Raw genomic sequence first — 18,476 nt, forward strand, 5'->3', positions numbered from 1 at the left:
AGTAAAGTAAAGTAAAGTGTGCAGCCATTAACCCCTGACGCCCGTCCACGCCGCTCCCACCTGATCCCACCGGCGGCGTGGATTAGTCCACTACAGTAGCAGGACGACCAGACGGTGGGCTGGGAAAGTAGATGCTATTAATACTATTACTCTGCCCATGATGTGATTTTATTTAGTGCTGGAAATAATATGATATAATAACTTCTTTTTTTTTTAGATTTTATTTAGGGACAATGTGCACTTACATTAATCATTTTTAAAAAGAAAAAAAAGGAAAGGAAAAGTGCACCAGATTTACACAAAGCTAAATTGCATCTGTAGTCATAAAATACACGCAATGCATCACATGCAGTGGTGGACAGTAACAGAGTAAATTTACTTTACTTTACTTGTACTTTACTTGAGTATTAGATTTCTTTGGTACTTATTACTCTTACTTGAATCTTGAATACATTTCCAAGACAAATATTTTTACTTTTACTGGAGTTAATTTCTAGGAAGGCTGAAAAGTACTGGTTACTTTCAGGTCTGCTCTTTTTTTCTTTCTTTTTTTTTTCTAAAATCCTGTGTTTGTCTGTGAAGGAAACCCTAACCCCTAAAAGCAGCACATCAGGTGGTTTCAAAGAGTTCATTCTCACTAACAAGAGTTAAAAGCTCCTTAAATTCATTTTTCTGTCCATCTCTGATCACATGATATAAACCATCCTGTATACAGTATGTGTATTTTAAAAAGAACTACTAATTACATACACATGCAAATAGCATCAAAATTGCACTGAAGAATAGTATAAAGAAAATGTGTGTAATCAATCAATCAATCAATCAATCAATCAGGCTTTATTTGTGTAGCACTTTTCATGCCCATGGCAGCTCAAAGTGCTTCACATGTTAATAACAAGCCATATAGGGAACACATGTTAGGGGGACATACATAAATTTGCATACACATTCACATTCACACAATAATTTTATAACATTGGATTTTATCGGGGAAACGCTATCTAATACTCACTCATTTGCAGTGGGGAAAACACTAGATAAAATGAAGTAACATAAATAAAATTGAGAAGAGGAGAAAGACACTACAGTAGGTAAAATGGAGTAAAATAGATAGAATGAGAAGATAAGAGAGATACTAGATCAAATGAGGTAAAATAGATAAAAAGAGAAGACGAGAAAGACACAACAGTAGGTAAAATGAAGTAAAATAGACAGGTGTAGTGGGATAAAATAGAGAAAAGAATGGATGAATTAAAATAGAATAAAAAAGATAATAATAGTAAACAAATAAATAAGAAAATAAGATAAATTAAATGCATGTTTCAGAATAATAGAAATAGTACGAATCAGTTAAAAGTGTAAGCTATTCTAACTTTGTCAAACACCATCAATTAACACAAAAACAAAAAAGAACAAGCAAACAAAAGGAGCAAATATGAGGATAAGACAAAAAAAAAATGAAAGCAAGGATGAAAGGATGAAAAGGTTTTATTGTGTGTCCTCCATGTGTCCAGGTTGTTGCCGGTCCTGTGACCATGAGGCAGGCGGTAGAGGCTCAGGTGTTGAACCCGCACTGTGAGCTCGGAGAACACGGTCAGTGTGGCGCATTTAGTGATGATTTTTAAAGTTTTTTTCTTGTTTCACACTCTAAAAAAGTGTGTGTGTGTGTGTGTGTGTGTGTGTGTGTGTGTGTGTGTGTCGTAGGCCTGCGTCAGATCCTGACGGATGTGATCGAGGAGGTGAGGCAGTCGGTGAGCGAGGACATCGACGGGGCCGAGATCCTCCACAGTCTGTTGAACGCCGCATGGCTGCAGTCGCTGCTCAAGGTCTGGAAAACACACACACAGTTGTTTTCACCACAGAACAAAATACATCAGAGAGATTAAAGTAGGTGTTGCATGCGACCGAGTCCGTTTTATGTCAGCCGGAAGCCTGGTGGTGTATTAAGAGGAAAAAAAAACTTTTGTGAGATTAAAATCCAGAGATCAGGCAGGTGCAGCACCTGAGCTTTAAAAACAAAAGGATGGGATGTGCACACATGTCAGGTAGAAAGATAACACATCTGTAACAGCAGCCTCGGAGTATGTGAGGTTGGATGTTTCCTTTAACCCGGTGATTCTGTTTCTCCCTCAGGTGTACGAGTGTCTGCAGAGGTTCCTGAGAGACTCCCCGGCACCGGCTCTGGACTACGCGTCGGGACTCTCCCTTCAGGTGCCGCTCGCATTTCGCTTCACAATATCAAAGTCCTGCTCCAAAGCGTTCTGTAGAAGTTTTGTGTTTGACCGATGGATGCCTGGTTTCCTGTCTGTGCAGCTGCTGATCGACATCAGGTCGCTGCCCAGCTGCTCCGAAGAGGCCAAAGAGCTCTACCGCCTCCTCCGGCAGCCGCACCTACAGGTGAGACTTCACGTACAAACTTATCACACTGTTAGGTTCGTCACCTTTAATTGTCGGTGCAAGCTATTTTTAGAACGGCGGAGCAGAGCCGCAAGTTGCTCAGAGCTACGCTACGGAGGCTCATGGGATTTCTTGGTTTCCCTCATCATACTCATCAAATACACAATCCAACAACTCCAAAACGCTCTGGTGGACAAGTTGTGAGCTGCACATTCACCACGCAATGAGATAATAACAGTTGTTGAGTTGTTTTTGAGGCAAATGCAGAGGCTGCTTGCCCCCAACCGGAACGCGCATCAGGGGTTTTGCATGAATTTACCGTTTTGGAGTTGTTGGATTGTGTATTTGATGAGTTTGATGAGGGAAACCAAGAAATCCCATAATGAGCCTCCATAGCGTAGCTCTGAGCAGCTTGCGGCTCTGCTCCGCTGTTCTAAAAATAGCTTGCACCGACAATTAAAGGCAACAAACCTACTCCTAAAACTATAGGGATTATGGCAATTGATAGCTTTCACTGACGTCACTTCCCAGGGACCTGGCGGTCAAAAAGCAACATTCCAAAGTGGCCCCGCAATGGACTTTCTATGGACAAACAACCAAGTAATGACTTAAATCATCTGCCAGCAGCCGAGAAAGAAAGATATAAAAACAACTTTGACGTTTTGGGCACTTGTGACCCATATTCAACACCAGCTGCTGTATACGAGCTGTTTAAAATGACCAGTTCCCTGCCGAAGCTCCAGTTGGGCGATGTTTATTACCTGGTGGAGAATCCATCATCCTCCACCGCTTGCAACCAATACCTCCGGTGTTATGGCTCAACTGGTTTCTGATTAAAAGCCCCATTTTGTAGTTTTTTTATTATCTTAAAATAATGTTTCTGAACTCATTGAAGTGGTAGAGATGTACCTGTAACCAGGGATGCAAACAGCGCGCCGAAAAGCGAAACTCGCTTTTTTCATGACCAATTAGGTGACTTGTGTGAATCGTTCAGATCCGAAGAGTTTTTGTTTTTTTTTGGGGGGGGGGGGTCTCAGCGTCTCAGCTGGGGTCAGTAAAATGTTTTTCTAACAGGCTGACAGTGACAATCACGTGAAACTGAGGCGAACTCATTCATGGTTGTCTCTGGTTATAGCCTACTGATAACTGCCGACCTCCAATGTTGACGCGCGACGTATCCGCGTGGTATCCGCGTGCATTCGGTCGTTTTTCCCCGTGCATGTCCGTTGCTGTGTCAGGCAGGTGTTTCCCACGGAGCTCTGCCCCGTTTCAGAGGTGAAGGAGAGAAGTCGCCTCCGCGATGTAGAATGTGTTCAATTAAAGTGAAACTAACACATTATATAGGCCTATATGTCCATTACACACTTTTAGGCCTTAAAATGTCTTAAATTTGTTGAATTATTGTGTTCAAGACTTAAATAAGACAGCTCTTAAATTTTCGTATGCCCACCATGGGCGAGCATTTCGCTCGCATTTGCCCCTAAAAAAAAAAAAACATGTGTTAACCAGGAAAATCACAAAAAAGAAAGAGCACAACCTGCGATTGGTCAAAAACTACGAATCCCACAATTCTCTGCTCTCAACAATAACAGTAGTTAGTGTTAGTAAGGGAGAGTGGAGCTGTCGGTGAAAAGAGGAAACAACGCCACGTCTGGTCCTGTTCTATGTTGTTCGTTCACACCGTCACCGTTTATTCGTTACGTCCGCGGTGTAAAAGGCCGTGACGCAAAGACGCGATTAGGCGCGAGACGCGGTAGACGCGACTTTTTTTTTTTGCGACGCAATACACCCGATTCTTTTATGGCGACGGGACCCTCGCGTCTTCGTCTATTTCATCGTGTTTGGTGGGAAGACCCAAAGGGGCTTCCCACTCAAACACGAGGAACGCTTTTTTTTCGCGCGAGCTTTTACGCGCAACCAAACGCGAGATACGCGAGATACGCGAATTAGCGCTCGTTTTCACTCGTTTCAAAAAAAAATTTCACTACAACAATTTTTTTTTTTTTTTTCTTTTTCAAAGGAGGTTAAATCGAAAGCAACTGGACTTAGTTATTTACTTATTATAACTAAGTCCAGTTGCTTTCGATTTAACCTCCTTTGAAAAAAAAAAGTATAGGAAGACGTTTCACCTCTCATCCAAGAGGCTTCATCAGTTCATGTAGCATCTGACCAGGCTGGGACTGGTCCAACTATCTGGTGTGGAGACTCAGTATAAGTCCAGTTGCTTTCGATTTAACCTCCTTTGAAATACTATGACCTGGACAAATGAGAATATGCACAGGCCTACAACAACATTTCTGCTCTCACCAACCATGGTTGAGGCGATAACGTGACGCACAGTATACTGTTATGAGACACATTATGCATCCCAACTGTCTTTTTTTTTAGAGGATTTTTTTTTTAACTACTGGAAATAGACTTTTCTGTGATATTGTTAATGGTGAGCCCCCCCCCCCCCCCCCCCCCCCCACGACAATTCCTCTCTTTTTTGGTCCTGACCCGTTTGCATCCCTGTGTAACTTTCCTGTGTGGGAACACCGTCCTGGTACCGCAGCTCCGCTGAGCTCCACAGTCTGAGCTCCAGCCCACTGAGCCCAGGCTCCCTGCTCCTCTCACCCACAAACCAGAGCCCTTAGCTGGGCTGCACGGTGACCAGCTGCCCCCCCTTTACCCCCCGGAGCTTTGCTACGCACCGCTACCGACGGCAACGATGACGGCGGTCCGATAGCAGCAGGACCGGCGGCGGCGACGGCGATGGTAACCCGGCGGGACCGCCGCCACCGGACACCGGCAACAGTACCGCCCGCGGCGGCAGCGACACGGTAACGGGGGTCGGGACCGACCGCGGCGCGGCGAGGACGATGACCGGTGTTGTTTAGCGTATTTTCAGAGTGTTTTCCATTAGTTCGTAACTTTAACATGACAGGCTTTGTCATAGTGTGCAGTGTTGTGCAGACTAGTGAGAGTAGTGTGGCGCTGATGTCTGTAGATTGGCGGAACAGGTTCACTCACAGACGCATATTGGCTGCAGTAACATGTGAACTGCGGCTTTATTTGTGAATTTGTGACAAATCTGCGGACGGAAGTGCAGCACAGCTGTTGTTCGGTTCGGTAACCAGTTAAATCAGACACCAGTTGGGCCATAACACCGGTATTTTTGAAGCAGCAGGGAGCAGTGTGTGTTTTTCTGCCTTGTCCTAATCCGCGGACAGCGGGGAAGTGGATTGTTTTGACCGCCAGGGGGGCGTTCCATACGGGCCGTGACGTCACATGAAAGCTATCAATTGGCCAATTTGCTAAAATGTTGAACTATCCCTTTAAGTAGTACTTAAAGGTGCACTTGTTAATTTCTCAAAAACAAAACGTAAATCTTGTCATTGTGCTTTAAAATAAAATAAATCACTGTCTCTGTATGACTATAGGGATTATGGCAATGGGCCAATTTGCCAAAATGTTGAACTATCCATTTAACTTTTGCACATTTTCTAGGCTCTGCTCTCTGCTCATGACACGGTGGCCCAGAGGGACTACGAGCCGGTGCTGCCGCCGATGCCCGACGACCTGCCGGACGACGAGGAGGCGACCAGGATCGTCTGCCTGGTCAAAAACAAGCAGCCGCTGGTGAGCTGCACGCCTTAACCCCCCCGCCTCATTACTGCAGTTATGAAATTAAGTTTGTGTTGTTCGTGCTTTTGTTTTTCTTTGCTGCGATGTTGTCCAGCGTGCGCTCTTTTCAGGCACCATGTGACCCTAAACCAGGCCACACTGTGATGGGATCACCCCGAGTTTTGTTTTGTTTTTTAATCCCTCATCAGAAAAAAACAGGTTGGTTGGGATTAGGGAAACCCATCAGATGAACCTCACAGAGAATGAAGTCATACTACAAAAAAAAGATGAAATGGTTTCGTTCTGACGAGGAAATTACAATGAAAACTGTGTGAACTGACCCTTTAGGCTGTACAGAACATTTCAGTGTATGATTTCGACCACAGCGATCATATTTCAGCTCCTGTGTGAACAGATGCTGCTGGATATTTTAATGTTTCTGCCAGATATAAGTCAAACAGCTGCATCCAGCTGTAGACCAGATGTTTGAATTGCATAATCTGTCATTTGTGTAATTGTCCGCAGATGCTACAGCAGGAAAAGAAAAACCGCTGATCCATAATCGATCTGTTTTCGATGTTTTCGGGAGTTTTTTTTATTTTTTTTATCACACAGTTCAGATATTGTCTTCAAAACGCTGTAATGCCTGAAGCACTACATTTGAAAATGTGGTTTTGAAACTCTCACAATTTTTATTTGACTTTGACAGAACACATAAAACCGGAGATGAGACTTTTAATTTGATATCCAGTGTGTTAATAAAGTAGGTTAAAGGGATAGTTCAACATTTTGGCAAATTCGCCTGTTGCCATAATCCCTATAGTCATAGCAGTAGGTTCATTACCTTCAGTTATCGTTGCATGTTGTTTTGAGATCAGCGGGGCAGAGACGTGAGCTGCTGAGTGAACACAATGGAGGTGAATGGTACAGGTCCCCTGTCCCTCATCAAACTCATCAAATACACAATCCAACAACTCCAAAACACTCTTGTGGAGTTGTTTTCGAGGCAAATGCGTAGCCGGAACTACATTCCTGACTTGGCTGCTGGGCGGAGTGATTTCAAAAGCGCAAAGTAGTTCTGAGTATTTGCTTCATCTGTCATAATGTTACATGATTATACATAGGACTATAGGGATTATGGCAATAGGCGAATTAGGCAAAATGTTGAACAATCCCTTTTAATGTGAAAAGAAATTATCAGATCATATAGATGAAGTTGTAAGACCAAATCAAAAGTATTCAAAAACAAAATAGGCTCATATCAGACTCCTATTAAATTTGCCATTTTTCCAGTTTTTCCAGATCCTGTGTTGAACATTTTCTTCCACCTTTGAGTGACTCTCTTGTCTCGCAGCCCTTCAACCAGCAGAGAGTGGGGCTGCCGCTGCCCAGCGCCCCCCCTCCCTCTGCAAAAAGCCCCAGAGGGGGCGTCCACAGTCACTGGGACACCCTGAGGCGGCTCACCCGCCAGAGGCTCCAAAGAGGCGGTGGCGTGCCTTTCGGGGCCGAGAGCCCGAGTTTCATCGAGGATCCGCCGACGTGGCACGGGGTCCGGAGGGGCAGCTACCCCCCGACCGAAGCCGGGTATCGGCCTGGGGCATCTGGGGCGCGACCTCAGCAGCACAAACCGACGTGCGGCTGTCAGACGTGCTGTAGCAAACAGATGAGCCAGTGCAGGATGTGTTACAGCGACCTGCTGTGGGAGCAGAGCGCCAACCGCTCGGCGCCGTCGGTCTACGGCTCCCTGCTGATCGGTAAGAACAGAAAACGGTCCGACCGGGCCTCGAAGAAGAAAATAGATCCAAGGGATGATTAAAAGCTTCAGTTTGAGGTTTTAAGGAGCTTCTGAAAGATGCTCTCAGGAAACATCACCTTCGCCTTCATCGTTCACCTCTCCATCCTCTTCATCCTCTCATCACATCTTCCTGTGCTTTTCTGTGGATTAAAGGGATAGTTGAACATTTTGGCAAATTGGCCCATTGCCATATTCCCTATAGTCATAGCAGTAGGTTTGTTACCTTTGATTGTCGGTGCAAGCTGTTTTTAGAACGGCGGAGCAGAGCCGCGAGCTGCTCAGAGCTACGCTACGGAGGCTCATTATGGGATTTCTTGGTTTCCCTCATCAAACTCATCAAATACACAATCCAACAACTCCACAACGCTCTGGTGGACAAGTTGTGAGCTGCACATTCACCACGCTATGAGATAATAACACAACGTTACCAGACAGAGTTGTTGTAGAGGGAAATTCATGCAAAACCGCTGATGCACGTTGCCTTCAGGGACAGTTTTTCATCAACAGTCTCTGCATTTACCTCGAAAACAACTCAACAACTGTTATCTCATAGTGTGGTGAATGTGCAGCTCACAACTTGAGCGTTGTGGAGTTGTTGGATTGTGTATTTGATGAGTTTGATGAGGGAAACCAAGAAATCCCATCAGCCTCCAAAGCGTAGCTCTGAGCAGCTCACGGCTCTGCTCTGCTGTTCTAAAAACAGCTTGCACCGACAATTAAAGGTAACAAACCTACTGCTACGACTATAGGGATTATGGCAATGGGCCAATTTGCCAAAAATATTGAACTATTATCCCTTCAACTCTCTCTCTTTCTTTTCTCATTGGAGACAACGTCATAGAAGAGCTGGACAGTGGGAATGAAGACGAGACAGGAGAGTCGGCCGACGCCCCCCCCTCCCCGCTTCCCGCTTCTCGCCGTTGGCCCATGACGCCGCCGTGCCTCTCCGTGCCCTACTACCCCAACCTGGACGACTACCTGCAGCCGGGACTGCCTCAGCATCTCCGCATCCAGAGCCCTCGTCACGTCCACACGGCCCCTCCCAGCCCCATGCATCCCCGCCGTTGCCCTCGCCGCCGCATCTCGGACGTAGTGGCCCCGCCCCCGGTGGAACTGGCCAAGCAGGAGAGCCTGGACGAGCTGCGGACGACGGTGCAGCTGGCCGCCAGCTCCATGGAGACCAGCACGCGGGACGTCCGGCTGCTGGGGGAGAAGATGGCGGCAGCCACGGAGCGCATGACCGAGACGGTGCGGGACAACTCGCACGCCTTGGTCCTCCTCACGCAGGTGGTGGACCGGCTGCAGGTGCTCCTCGCCGCCTCGAAACCTGCACCTGCACCTGCACCTGCACCTGCACCCGCACCCGCACCCGCACCCGCACCCGCACCCGCACCCGCACCCGCACCTGCACCTGCACCTGCACCTGCACCTGAGCATCGTCCATCTCTGACGCACCAGTCCAGATGTTCCTTCCCATCTCTTCCATCCTCTAGCTCCTCCTCCTCCTCCTCCAGCTCCTTCAGCAGCCTCCATGACGCTCCGTCCACCTCCCAGGGGACCGGCTGTCTCTCCGTGTCCTGTCGCGGATCTCCTCGAGCTTCCCTGAAGGACAAAAACAAGAACAAAAACGCCTCTTCCTCCTCCCCGCAGCAGAAGAAGCGCACGCATCGCTCCGATCCCCCGGCGTCGTCCCTTAAGCATCCCTTAACCAACGGGCTGCTGGTGCTGGATGAGCCGGACCAGGACCAGACCAAATCGGCGGCAAAAGGAGGTCGATCCAACCAGAGGAAGAAGAAGAGGAAGAAGGCGACGTGAGAGACGCAGAAGAGTGTCCTAGGAACGATCTGATCTTCTTGCATCCTCATCGAATAGCACAGTGGTAGTTGACACTTTTTTTCTGGTTTTCCTTCCACCATCTCATCCTCATCATCGTGTGGATTCTTCATGCCAAGACTTTTTCCTCTGTTGTTTTTTGTCTTGAAGTGACTCCTCTTCCATTTCCATCACATCCTGTCGTCGTTTCTCACTCCATCTGTTTTATTCCTCTTTATCCGTGTGGTTGGTTTCGACTCGACCGACCGTCTTGTTCCAGGTTGTTCAGCTGCTCAGTGTTTTGTCGTCTTGTTTGTTCCAGGGAGCGACGATAAAGAGAAACGACATCACAGGGGAGATCTTCGTCGCTCGGGTGATTCATGGAGGGCTGGCCGACCGAAGCGGTGAGCACTGTTAATGAGGATTGTGTTGAAGCAGGGCCGTTGCTAGGAATTCTGGGCCCCCTTAAAGAATACTAAAGTGGGCCCCTCCCCCTAACTTTTCCTTTTTTTTTCTTAGACTACGTATGTATTATCGTTTTTTATTTAGCCTTCTTTGTTTTGATGCTAATGCAGCATTACACTGCAAAAACTCAAGTATCTTAGCAAGAATATTTGTCTTATTTCTAGTCAAAATGTCATTTCTAGTCAAAACAAATCTCATTATACTTAAAATAAGACTCATCATATAAAAAGCAGCTTGTTTAGACACTTTTTACTTCTTTCAAGCAGATTTTCACTTGGAATAAGTAGAAAAAATCTGTTTTTCTTCCTTATTACAAGCACAAAAAACTTACTTTCACTGGCAGATTTTTCTATTTATTGTGGATTTAAGTGAAAATGATCTAAAAACAAGTACATTTTTAGGTAATGAGTCTTATTTTAAGTGGAAAGAGATTAGTTTTGACTAGAAATTAGACATTTGGACAAGAAATAAGACAAATATTCTTGGAAAGATGTAGAGTTTTTACAGTGTACTATGAGTATTAGTCAGGGTCTTACGCAGAATAAATCAGTCATACAAAGATTAGACTACTGGGGTTTTTTATGGGCCCCACTGGCCGCTGGGCCCCTAGAATTATCATCACCTTTCTCCCCTATACAACGGCCCTGGTTGAATGTTGCCAGTTAGTCGACTGCATATTTTTGATACGACCATGTGTGTGTGTGTGTGTAGGTCTGCTCCACGCAGGGGACAGGATCATGGAGGTGAATGGTTTCCCTGTGGATGGGATGGAGCCTGAGCAGGTCATCCAGGTTGTGGTGGGTCACTTACACTTCCTGTTTCTTCCATAAGAGTTCATTTAAAAGCAAAAGTCATTACAGCTTCTTAAAGGGATAGTAGCGTTTTTTTAAAAAGTGGGGTTGTATGATCTACAAATAGCCCCTAAGTACTTTAATTGCAGTAGAAGACTCTCTGCACTCCTCCCGTTAGCAACGCCAGCCCATAATAGCCCTGCCCAGAGATTTACAACATACATTGTTCTGAATGGACCCAAAGAAACGGCCTATTTTCGTGGCCTAAAAGAGGTTTTACCTGAAAAAAAATACACAGTTCCATTGTTCGCTATAATATAATTTTTTCCAGCCCTTCAAAGTGCAGGAAAAACACAGTTTTTATTTGGACCTAACCAACTCACGTATCCCTCCGCCCAGGGTTAGCGCCCGCCGATCAGCAGTTGATTAGGTCCAAATAAAAACTGTGTTTTTCCTGCACTTTGAGGGGCTGGAAAAAATTATATTATAGCGAACAATGAAACTGTGTATTTTTTTTCTGGTAAAACCTCTTTTAGGCCACGAAAATAGGCCGTTTCTTTGGGTCCATTCACAACAATGTATGTTGTAAATCTCTGGGCAGGGCTATTATGGGCTGGCGTTGCTAACGGGAGGAGTGCAGAGAAGACAGTACTTAGGAGCTATTTGTAGATCATACAACCTCACTTTTAAAAAAATGCTACTATCCCTTTAAGGACTCTGCTAATGAATCCGTTTTGTTTCAGCAAGCGCGGTCACAAGGCACCATCATGTTTAAGGTGATCCCCATCACGGAGAGGCCGGTCCACAACCAGACGATGGTGAGTCCTGGTCTCTGCCTCCTCTTACTGTCTCTCTTCCTCCTCGTGTCCTGACTCTGACCTGATTGTCTCGGTGTGTCAGCTGTACGTGCGCGCCATGGCCGACTACAGCCCCCAGCAGGACCCGGCCATCCCCTGCGCCGACGCCGGCATGAGCTTCCGAAAAGGCGACGTCCTGGAGATCGTGGACCAGACGGACGCCCTCTGGTGGCAGGCCAAGAAACTGCCCAGTAACACGGCCTGTGCCGGCCTCATCCCCTCCACCATCCTGCTCAAACGGTCAGGACGCTTTTTAGATTTTGACTTTTATTTATGATGCTTAACTCATGATTTTTATCTGTATCACTTTTTTTTTTAATGCATTTTGAATGAATTTATATTTATTTACGTGTCGTGCACCAATTAAGGCGCCCATGCAGCCTATAAGGGCTTACAAGACACATTATCATCATATTTAGACACCAAACAAAATAATCTGAGCACAGACAAAACCAAACAAAAACAGAAACCACATGGAATTCACATAAATAATTCACTTTTTCTTTTTGACCAGGCACCTTTTATGAAAGTAGCTCTAGTAAAGACTTCTTTTCTGAAGAACCATTCCAACTTTACCTCATCATCATCAGCCCAAAACAACTCAGGTTTCACATTTTGCATTTTCTGAAACAAAAACTGCCTGTTCTGGCTTCGTCATATAACGGACAATGAAACACAAAATGCAGTTCATCCTCAATTACATTTAAATTACATAATGTGCAGAGTCTTTCATCCTCAGGTACTGAGTTAAACCGGCCTACTTCTATTGCCAGAGGGAGAATCCAGCCCTCAACTGGGCACATAAAGATCTCTTGGATCTATCCAGTGGCAAAGTCACATCGGGTTCTGAACAATATACATGTTGTTGATCAGCCTCGCTAAAAATAGCTTTCATGTCACAATACCAGGGATAGTTATGTGTTTTATCCCATCTAATGACTTTTTTGGCTATTCTATCCTCTGGCATAGAAGACAAGCGATTCCAAAGCCTAAGCATTTCCCCTTTCTGTTTAATCAAACAGGGTTCCCAGCCCATGTCACTTAATATATTTTTTGGCTTTTTATGCCTTTAATTAGTTTATTAGTTTATTCTAGATCCCCATTACTCACTGCCTCAGCAGCCACTATTCTTCCCGGGGTCCACAGTTACAATATTAAAACATTTTTAAAGTTCATAATACTCAAACTGAATATACACATATAAATATACACACACTTGCATACATGTTCAAATATTTAACAAAGACAATTATCCTGAACCAAGCAAGCCAAGTGGGTCATGCATTAATAAAGCAACAACAACCACAAACAACACACCAAACTAAACTTGGAAGAAAAGAAGAAAAAAATAAAGAAATAAAAGATAAAGAAAGGAAATAAATGAAGCAGACATATGGAAACTCATAACAGAATAGGAAAAAACAAGTCTAAAAATTAGTATAGGGAGTCTGACGCCCGCTCAACCCACTGAGCTATATGACCCACACGGCCCATATCTGTATCACTTTGATCAAAGAATCAAAACTTGAGCAGAGATCTGATGCAGCTTTCCCTGTGACCTGAGTGTGAATACTCATCCCTGCTAATGACTCTAAATAAAGCTGTTAGATAACCAACAGTATGTTTGCAGTAGGAGGTGTGATGTGATCATTAAAGGGATAGTAGCATTTTTTTTAAAAGTGGGGTTGTATGATCTACAAATAGCCCCTAAGTACTTTAATTGCAGTAGAAGACTCTCTGCACTCCTCCCGTTAGCAACGCCAGCCCATAATAGCCCTGCCCAGAGATTTACAACATACAGTGTTGTGAACAGATCCAAAGAAACGGCCTATTTTCACGGCCTAAAAGACGTTTTACCTGAAAAAAAACCCCACAGTTCCATTGTTTGCAGGAAAAATGCAGTTTTTCCTGCAAACAATGGAACTGTGGGTTTTTTTTTTCAGGTAAAACCTCTTTTAGGCCACGAAAATAGGCCGTTAACTGCATTTTTCCTGCACTTTGAGGGCTGGTGTTGCTAACGGGAGGAGTGCAGAGAGTCTTCTACTGCAATTAAAGTACTTAGGGGCTATTTGTAGATCATACAACCCAACTCTTAAAAAAAAAATGCTACTATCCCTTTAAAGCCTGAATCTGTGTCGCCACAGGAAACAGAGGGAGTTCTGGTGGTCTCAGCCTTATCAGCCACACGGCTGCATGCAGACCTGTGAGTTCATCCACGTTTGTCTCTAAATTTAAGTCTAAACTGTTGCACAACTTGGGTTTCATTGAGTTTTTGTTGTGTTTTGCTTCACGCTAACTCAAGTGAGCACAGTAGAAGAAGGTAAGGAGAGAGGACGATTCAAAATGCTGCACATTTATTTATATGTGGAGCTGCAGATGTGACAGTTTCTTCTCCCCACACAGAGGAAGACTTGATGGCCCTCGATGAGAAGTGTGTTGAAGCAGGTAAATCCTCCCTCGCTGCTTCTCATGCTCTTTTAATCAGACTTATTGTGCCATCGCTGCTTTGTGATTAATCTCCCTGTGTGTTTTTTCTCTCCTACAGATGAGGAGGCATTTGAATCTGGTAGGTAAGTCCTTGTTTTGATTCTGAATGTCACAAAAACAAAGCAGCGTCGCTCTTGTTTCCTGTCACCCCACCTCCTCAAATCTGAAGCTCCTGTCGCTGTTTCTCTCCCAAACCCGACTGCTGTCTGACGGGGAAATGTCAGAGGAGCTCCGAGACGGTGAGAAAACATCTATGAATCTGTCGCAGCCTCAGTATTTTCTCTTTTTAATTTAAATTCTTACTCATCATCATCTCCTCCTTTATCAAACCAGAGGAGGATGACTTCAGCAGCAACATCGAAGGGATTTATTTAGGTGAGTCCTCAGTAGGGTTACAAAATTTATGGGAATTAACTGGGAATTAACTGGAAATTGGGGGTCATTTAAACAAACTGTATCATGTCCAAACATAAATGCAAATATTTTGTTTTGTCATAAGCAGACATCCATGCAAAATAATACAATTAAAAAACATTTCAACTGATTTATTTGTGAGTAGAACTTTATCAACTTTTAATTCTTGTATGAACAATCAATTCTTTTACTGAACAACAAAAACATGATGAATGTTGAGTAAAATATTACTACCCCCCCCCAAATAAAATAAAAAGTAAGCAGTGTGCTGTGTGCATGTGATTGAGGAATAGCCTAGATATTCAAGTGTACTTGCATTAAATCTGGTTGTTTTAGACAAGATTATGCTACAATATATTCCCTCCAACTATACTTAAGTTCCCTGTTAACGACCAACCTTAAATTTTTGTAAATTTCGGATTTATTCCCGTTTATTCCCATATATTCCCATTAATTCCCATATAAATTCCCATGGAAATTTTCCAACTTTGAAAATTCACGGAATTTTGCAACCCTAGTCCTCAGCCATGAACACGATCGACTCTGTGATTCATTCCTCCACGATCTGTCGGTTTATTGTTATTTTTAACGTTTTCTTTTCCAGCGGGCTTCAGGCGCAGCATGCGTCTGTGCCGGCGGCGCTTCCACAGCACCACCCAGCCGTCCTGCCACACCCGCTGCCCCAGCAGCTGCCACAGCGCCCTCAACAGCCCCTACGAGGAGGTGGTGCGCTACCAGCGCCACCCGCAGGACACGAACCGCCTCATCGCCCTGATAGGTACAGTTAGTTTACCAACACTCTGACTCAGGGGCGACAAGAACGGGACAGCACAGCAGCAACCGGGGTTTAATGATAGATAGATAGATAGATAGATAGATAGATAGATAGATAGATAGATAGATAGATAGATAGATAGAGATAGATAGATAGATAGATAGATAGATAGATAGATAGATAGATAGATAGATAGATAGATAGATAGATAGATAGATAGAATGCCTTTATTGTCCCATAGGGAAATTCATCTTCACACTCTGTCACTGATCAACATACAACACTGAACAATAGGGAACATGTAATGAGTGATATACTTCTACTGTTCTGGATATAAAATTAAAATAAATGACATAATTAGGTGCAATCATTTGAACACTTTGTTAGTTATTATTACTAATATGTTAAAGGTATAGTTCAGCATTTTGGTAAATTGGCCCATTGCCATAATCCCTATAGTCATAGCGCTGTAGGTTCATGGGATTTCTTGGTATCCCTCATCAAATACACAATCCAACAACTCCACAACGCTGTGGTGGACAAGTTGTGACCTGCACATTCACCACGCTATGAGATAATAACACAACGTTACCAGACAGAGTTGTTTTAGAGGGAAATTCATGCAAAACCACTGATGAGCGTTCCTGTCAGGGGCAGTTTTTGAGCAAGCAGTCTCTGTATTTACCTCTAAAACAACTCTGTGTGGTAACGTTGTGTTATTATCTCATAGTGTGGTGAATGTGCAGCTCACAACTTGTCCACCAGAGCGTTGTGGAGTTGTTGGATTGTGTATTTGATGAGTTTGATGAGGGAAACCAAGAAATCCCATAATGAGCCTCCGTAGCGTAGCTCTGAGCAGCTCACGGCTCTGCTCCACCGTTCTAAAAACAGCTTGCACCGGCAATTAAAGGTAACGAACCTACTGCTATGACTATAGGGATTATGGCGATGGACCAATTTGCCAAAATGTTGAACTATCCCGTTAAAAAAAACCTGCCTTGCTGCTGTATCTCATCATCATATGCAGGAAAATTCCCCTATGTAGGAAGAGACCATCTTGTAGTTTTCACATAAATATTTAATCCACAATAGAACAAACTAAAGTGAAGCTTTACAGAAAGATCAGATGAGTTTATCAGTGTGTTTGTTTTCCCTCAGGTCCGACCGGTGTCGGTGTGAATGAACTTCGGAGGCGTTTGGTTGAAATGAATCCCAACGTCTTCCAGGGAGCTGTACCTCGTATGTTTTTATCATTAGTCATTATGTAATTAGTGCTCTTGTAATATATATTTTTATAAAATGTGAGTTTCTTTTTTTTTTCTCGCCCAGATACCACAAGAGCACCCCGAGGATACGAGGAGTCTGGGAGAGAATATTTCTACACCAGCCGAGAAATCTTCGACAACATGGTTTATAACAACAGGTGCAAATGATTCATGGTGTGATGTGATTTCTCTAAAGTCTGCAGAAAGCTGCTGTTTTCCTGTGTGTGTTTGATAAAAGCTGATTGTGTGTTGGACAGGTTTCTGGAGTACGGGGAGTATAAAGGGAGTCTGTACGGCACCAGCATCGAGTCAGTGAGGGAAGTTTTAAACAGCGGAAAAATCTGCGTGATCGACATCGAGCCAAATGTAAATACAACACGGAGAGAGAGTGGATGTGATGTTTTAAAGCTGAAATGTTTGGATTAATGTCATTCTGTTAACCAAGCATTTAAATTAGAATATAAACACTGTCTTATTTGATCTAAATGTTCTTTCTTCAGGCCATCCAGGCGGTGAGGACACACATGCTGAGGGCCTACGTCATCTACGTGAAGCCTCCACCTCTGGAGCGCCTCAGGGAGACCAGACAGGATTCATACATCACCACCAACTACTACGTCGACCGACCGTTCAAAGTAAGATAACATGATCAAATATTTAAAATAAAAAAGAAGCAAATAGATAATATACACTACACCACATCAGATAATAAAAAAAAGAATGGTAGAGATTTATTTTTAAGATCTAATGCATTAAAATGTTCAGATATTGTGTTCCTAAAGACAATGGAAATCATTTTTCAAGTAAGGAACAACAGCCTTCCAGCTTGTATCCTTCAGTTATTTAAATTAAGAAAAGGAAACTATAATTTAAGAGGGTTATTGATTGAATTGATTGATTGAAATGTGTAAAGTGAGAACTAATATAAAATACAAATGTGTTTCAGTCTTAGGAGTTAAAATGTGGAATAAGCTCAGTGATGAGTTGAAGACATGTAGTTCTTTGTTGAGTTTTAAGAAAGCCTTGAAATGTAAAATAATGAAAAATTATAAAATACAGTAATGATTACTTTCATCTTATTATTTTGGACTGCTGACATTCTAGGCAATTTAATTTCATAGAGTGTAAAGGAGAGGCAAATATAAGCCTATTCCCTTTTCGCTCACTGTATGATATTTTCTTTTTGTGTGTGTGTGTGTGTGTATGGTTGCAATTGTGTATAATAAATACTAAATAAATATTTAAAATAAAAAAGAAGCAAATAGGTAATATACACTACACCACATTGGATAATAATAAAAAAGAATGGTAGCAAATGAAGTAAAAGGAGATTTGTTCCTGTCCTCCAACAGAATGAAGACTTCCAGGAGATGGAGGAGGCATCCCGGAAGATCGAGCTCCACTTCGGGCAGTTTTTTGACCACGTGATCGTCAACGATGAGCTGCAGGACTCGTGCGTCCAGCTGCTGACGGCGGTGAGGCGGGCGCAGGACGAGCCGCAGTGGGTCCCCGCCAGCTGGATACGACCCACCGCCGGGTCGTAGGAGAGGACGGAGGGAAAGACGAGGGCACAAGAGAGATTTATTTATCATGGCAGCACATTTTGAAGACTGACATTGAAATCAATTTGTTGTATGTCTAATACTGCATGTTTTAGGGGAGTAGGGCATGAAAAAAAGGAAATATTTTGATCTGGTTGCTTTGGTTTCGTGCTTGATCTGGTTCTTAAGTCGTTTCAAATCCCTAAAGACAAGATGAAGCTGGACTCAAGCCCAAAGAAATCCCTGAAACTCTGTCAGACTGTCACCGTTT

General features: G+C 43.8%; 1 protein-coding gene across 1 annotated transcript; it reads left to right on the forward strand.

Annotated features, from left to right (window-relative positions):
- Positions 1-1,535: 1,535 nt before the first annotated feature.
- On the forward strand, positions 1,536-18,208 carry mpp4b (MAGUK p55 scaffold protein 4b; the record flags this gene model as incomplete). The annotated part of the gene is made up of 20 exons (XM_083989064.1): positions 1,536-1,593; positions 1,705-1,826; positions 2,134-2,211; positions 2,314-2,397; positions 5,887-6,018; positions 9,933-10,014; positions 10,787-10,872; positions 11,610-11,684; positions 11,767-11,963; positions 13,868-13,926; positions 14,109-14,168; positions 14,269-14,289; positions 14,435-14,449; positions 14,544-14,585; positions 15,229-15,402; positions 16,558-16,638; positions 16,729-16,822; positions 16,922-17,030; positions 17,165-17,299; positions 18,017-18,208. The coding sequence occupies 20 exons, from the start codon at positions 1,536-1,538 to the stop codon at positions 18,206-18,208; spliced, it is 1,896 nt and encodes a 631-aa protein (XP_083845190.1).
- Between the last annotated feature and the right edge of the window lie 268 nt (positions 18,209-18,476).

Source organism: Trachurus trachurus (genome assembly GCF_905171665.1).
Source record: "Trachurus trachurus genome assembly, chromosome: 2".
In the NCBI taxonomy this organism is placed as follows: Eukaryota; Metazoa; Chordata; class Actinopteri; order Carangiformes; family Carangidae; genus Trachurus; species Trachurus trachurus.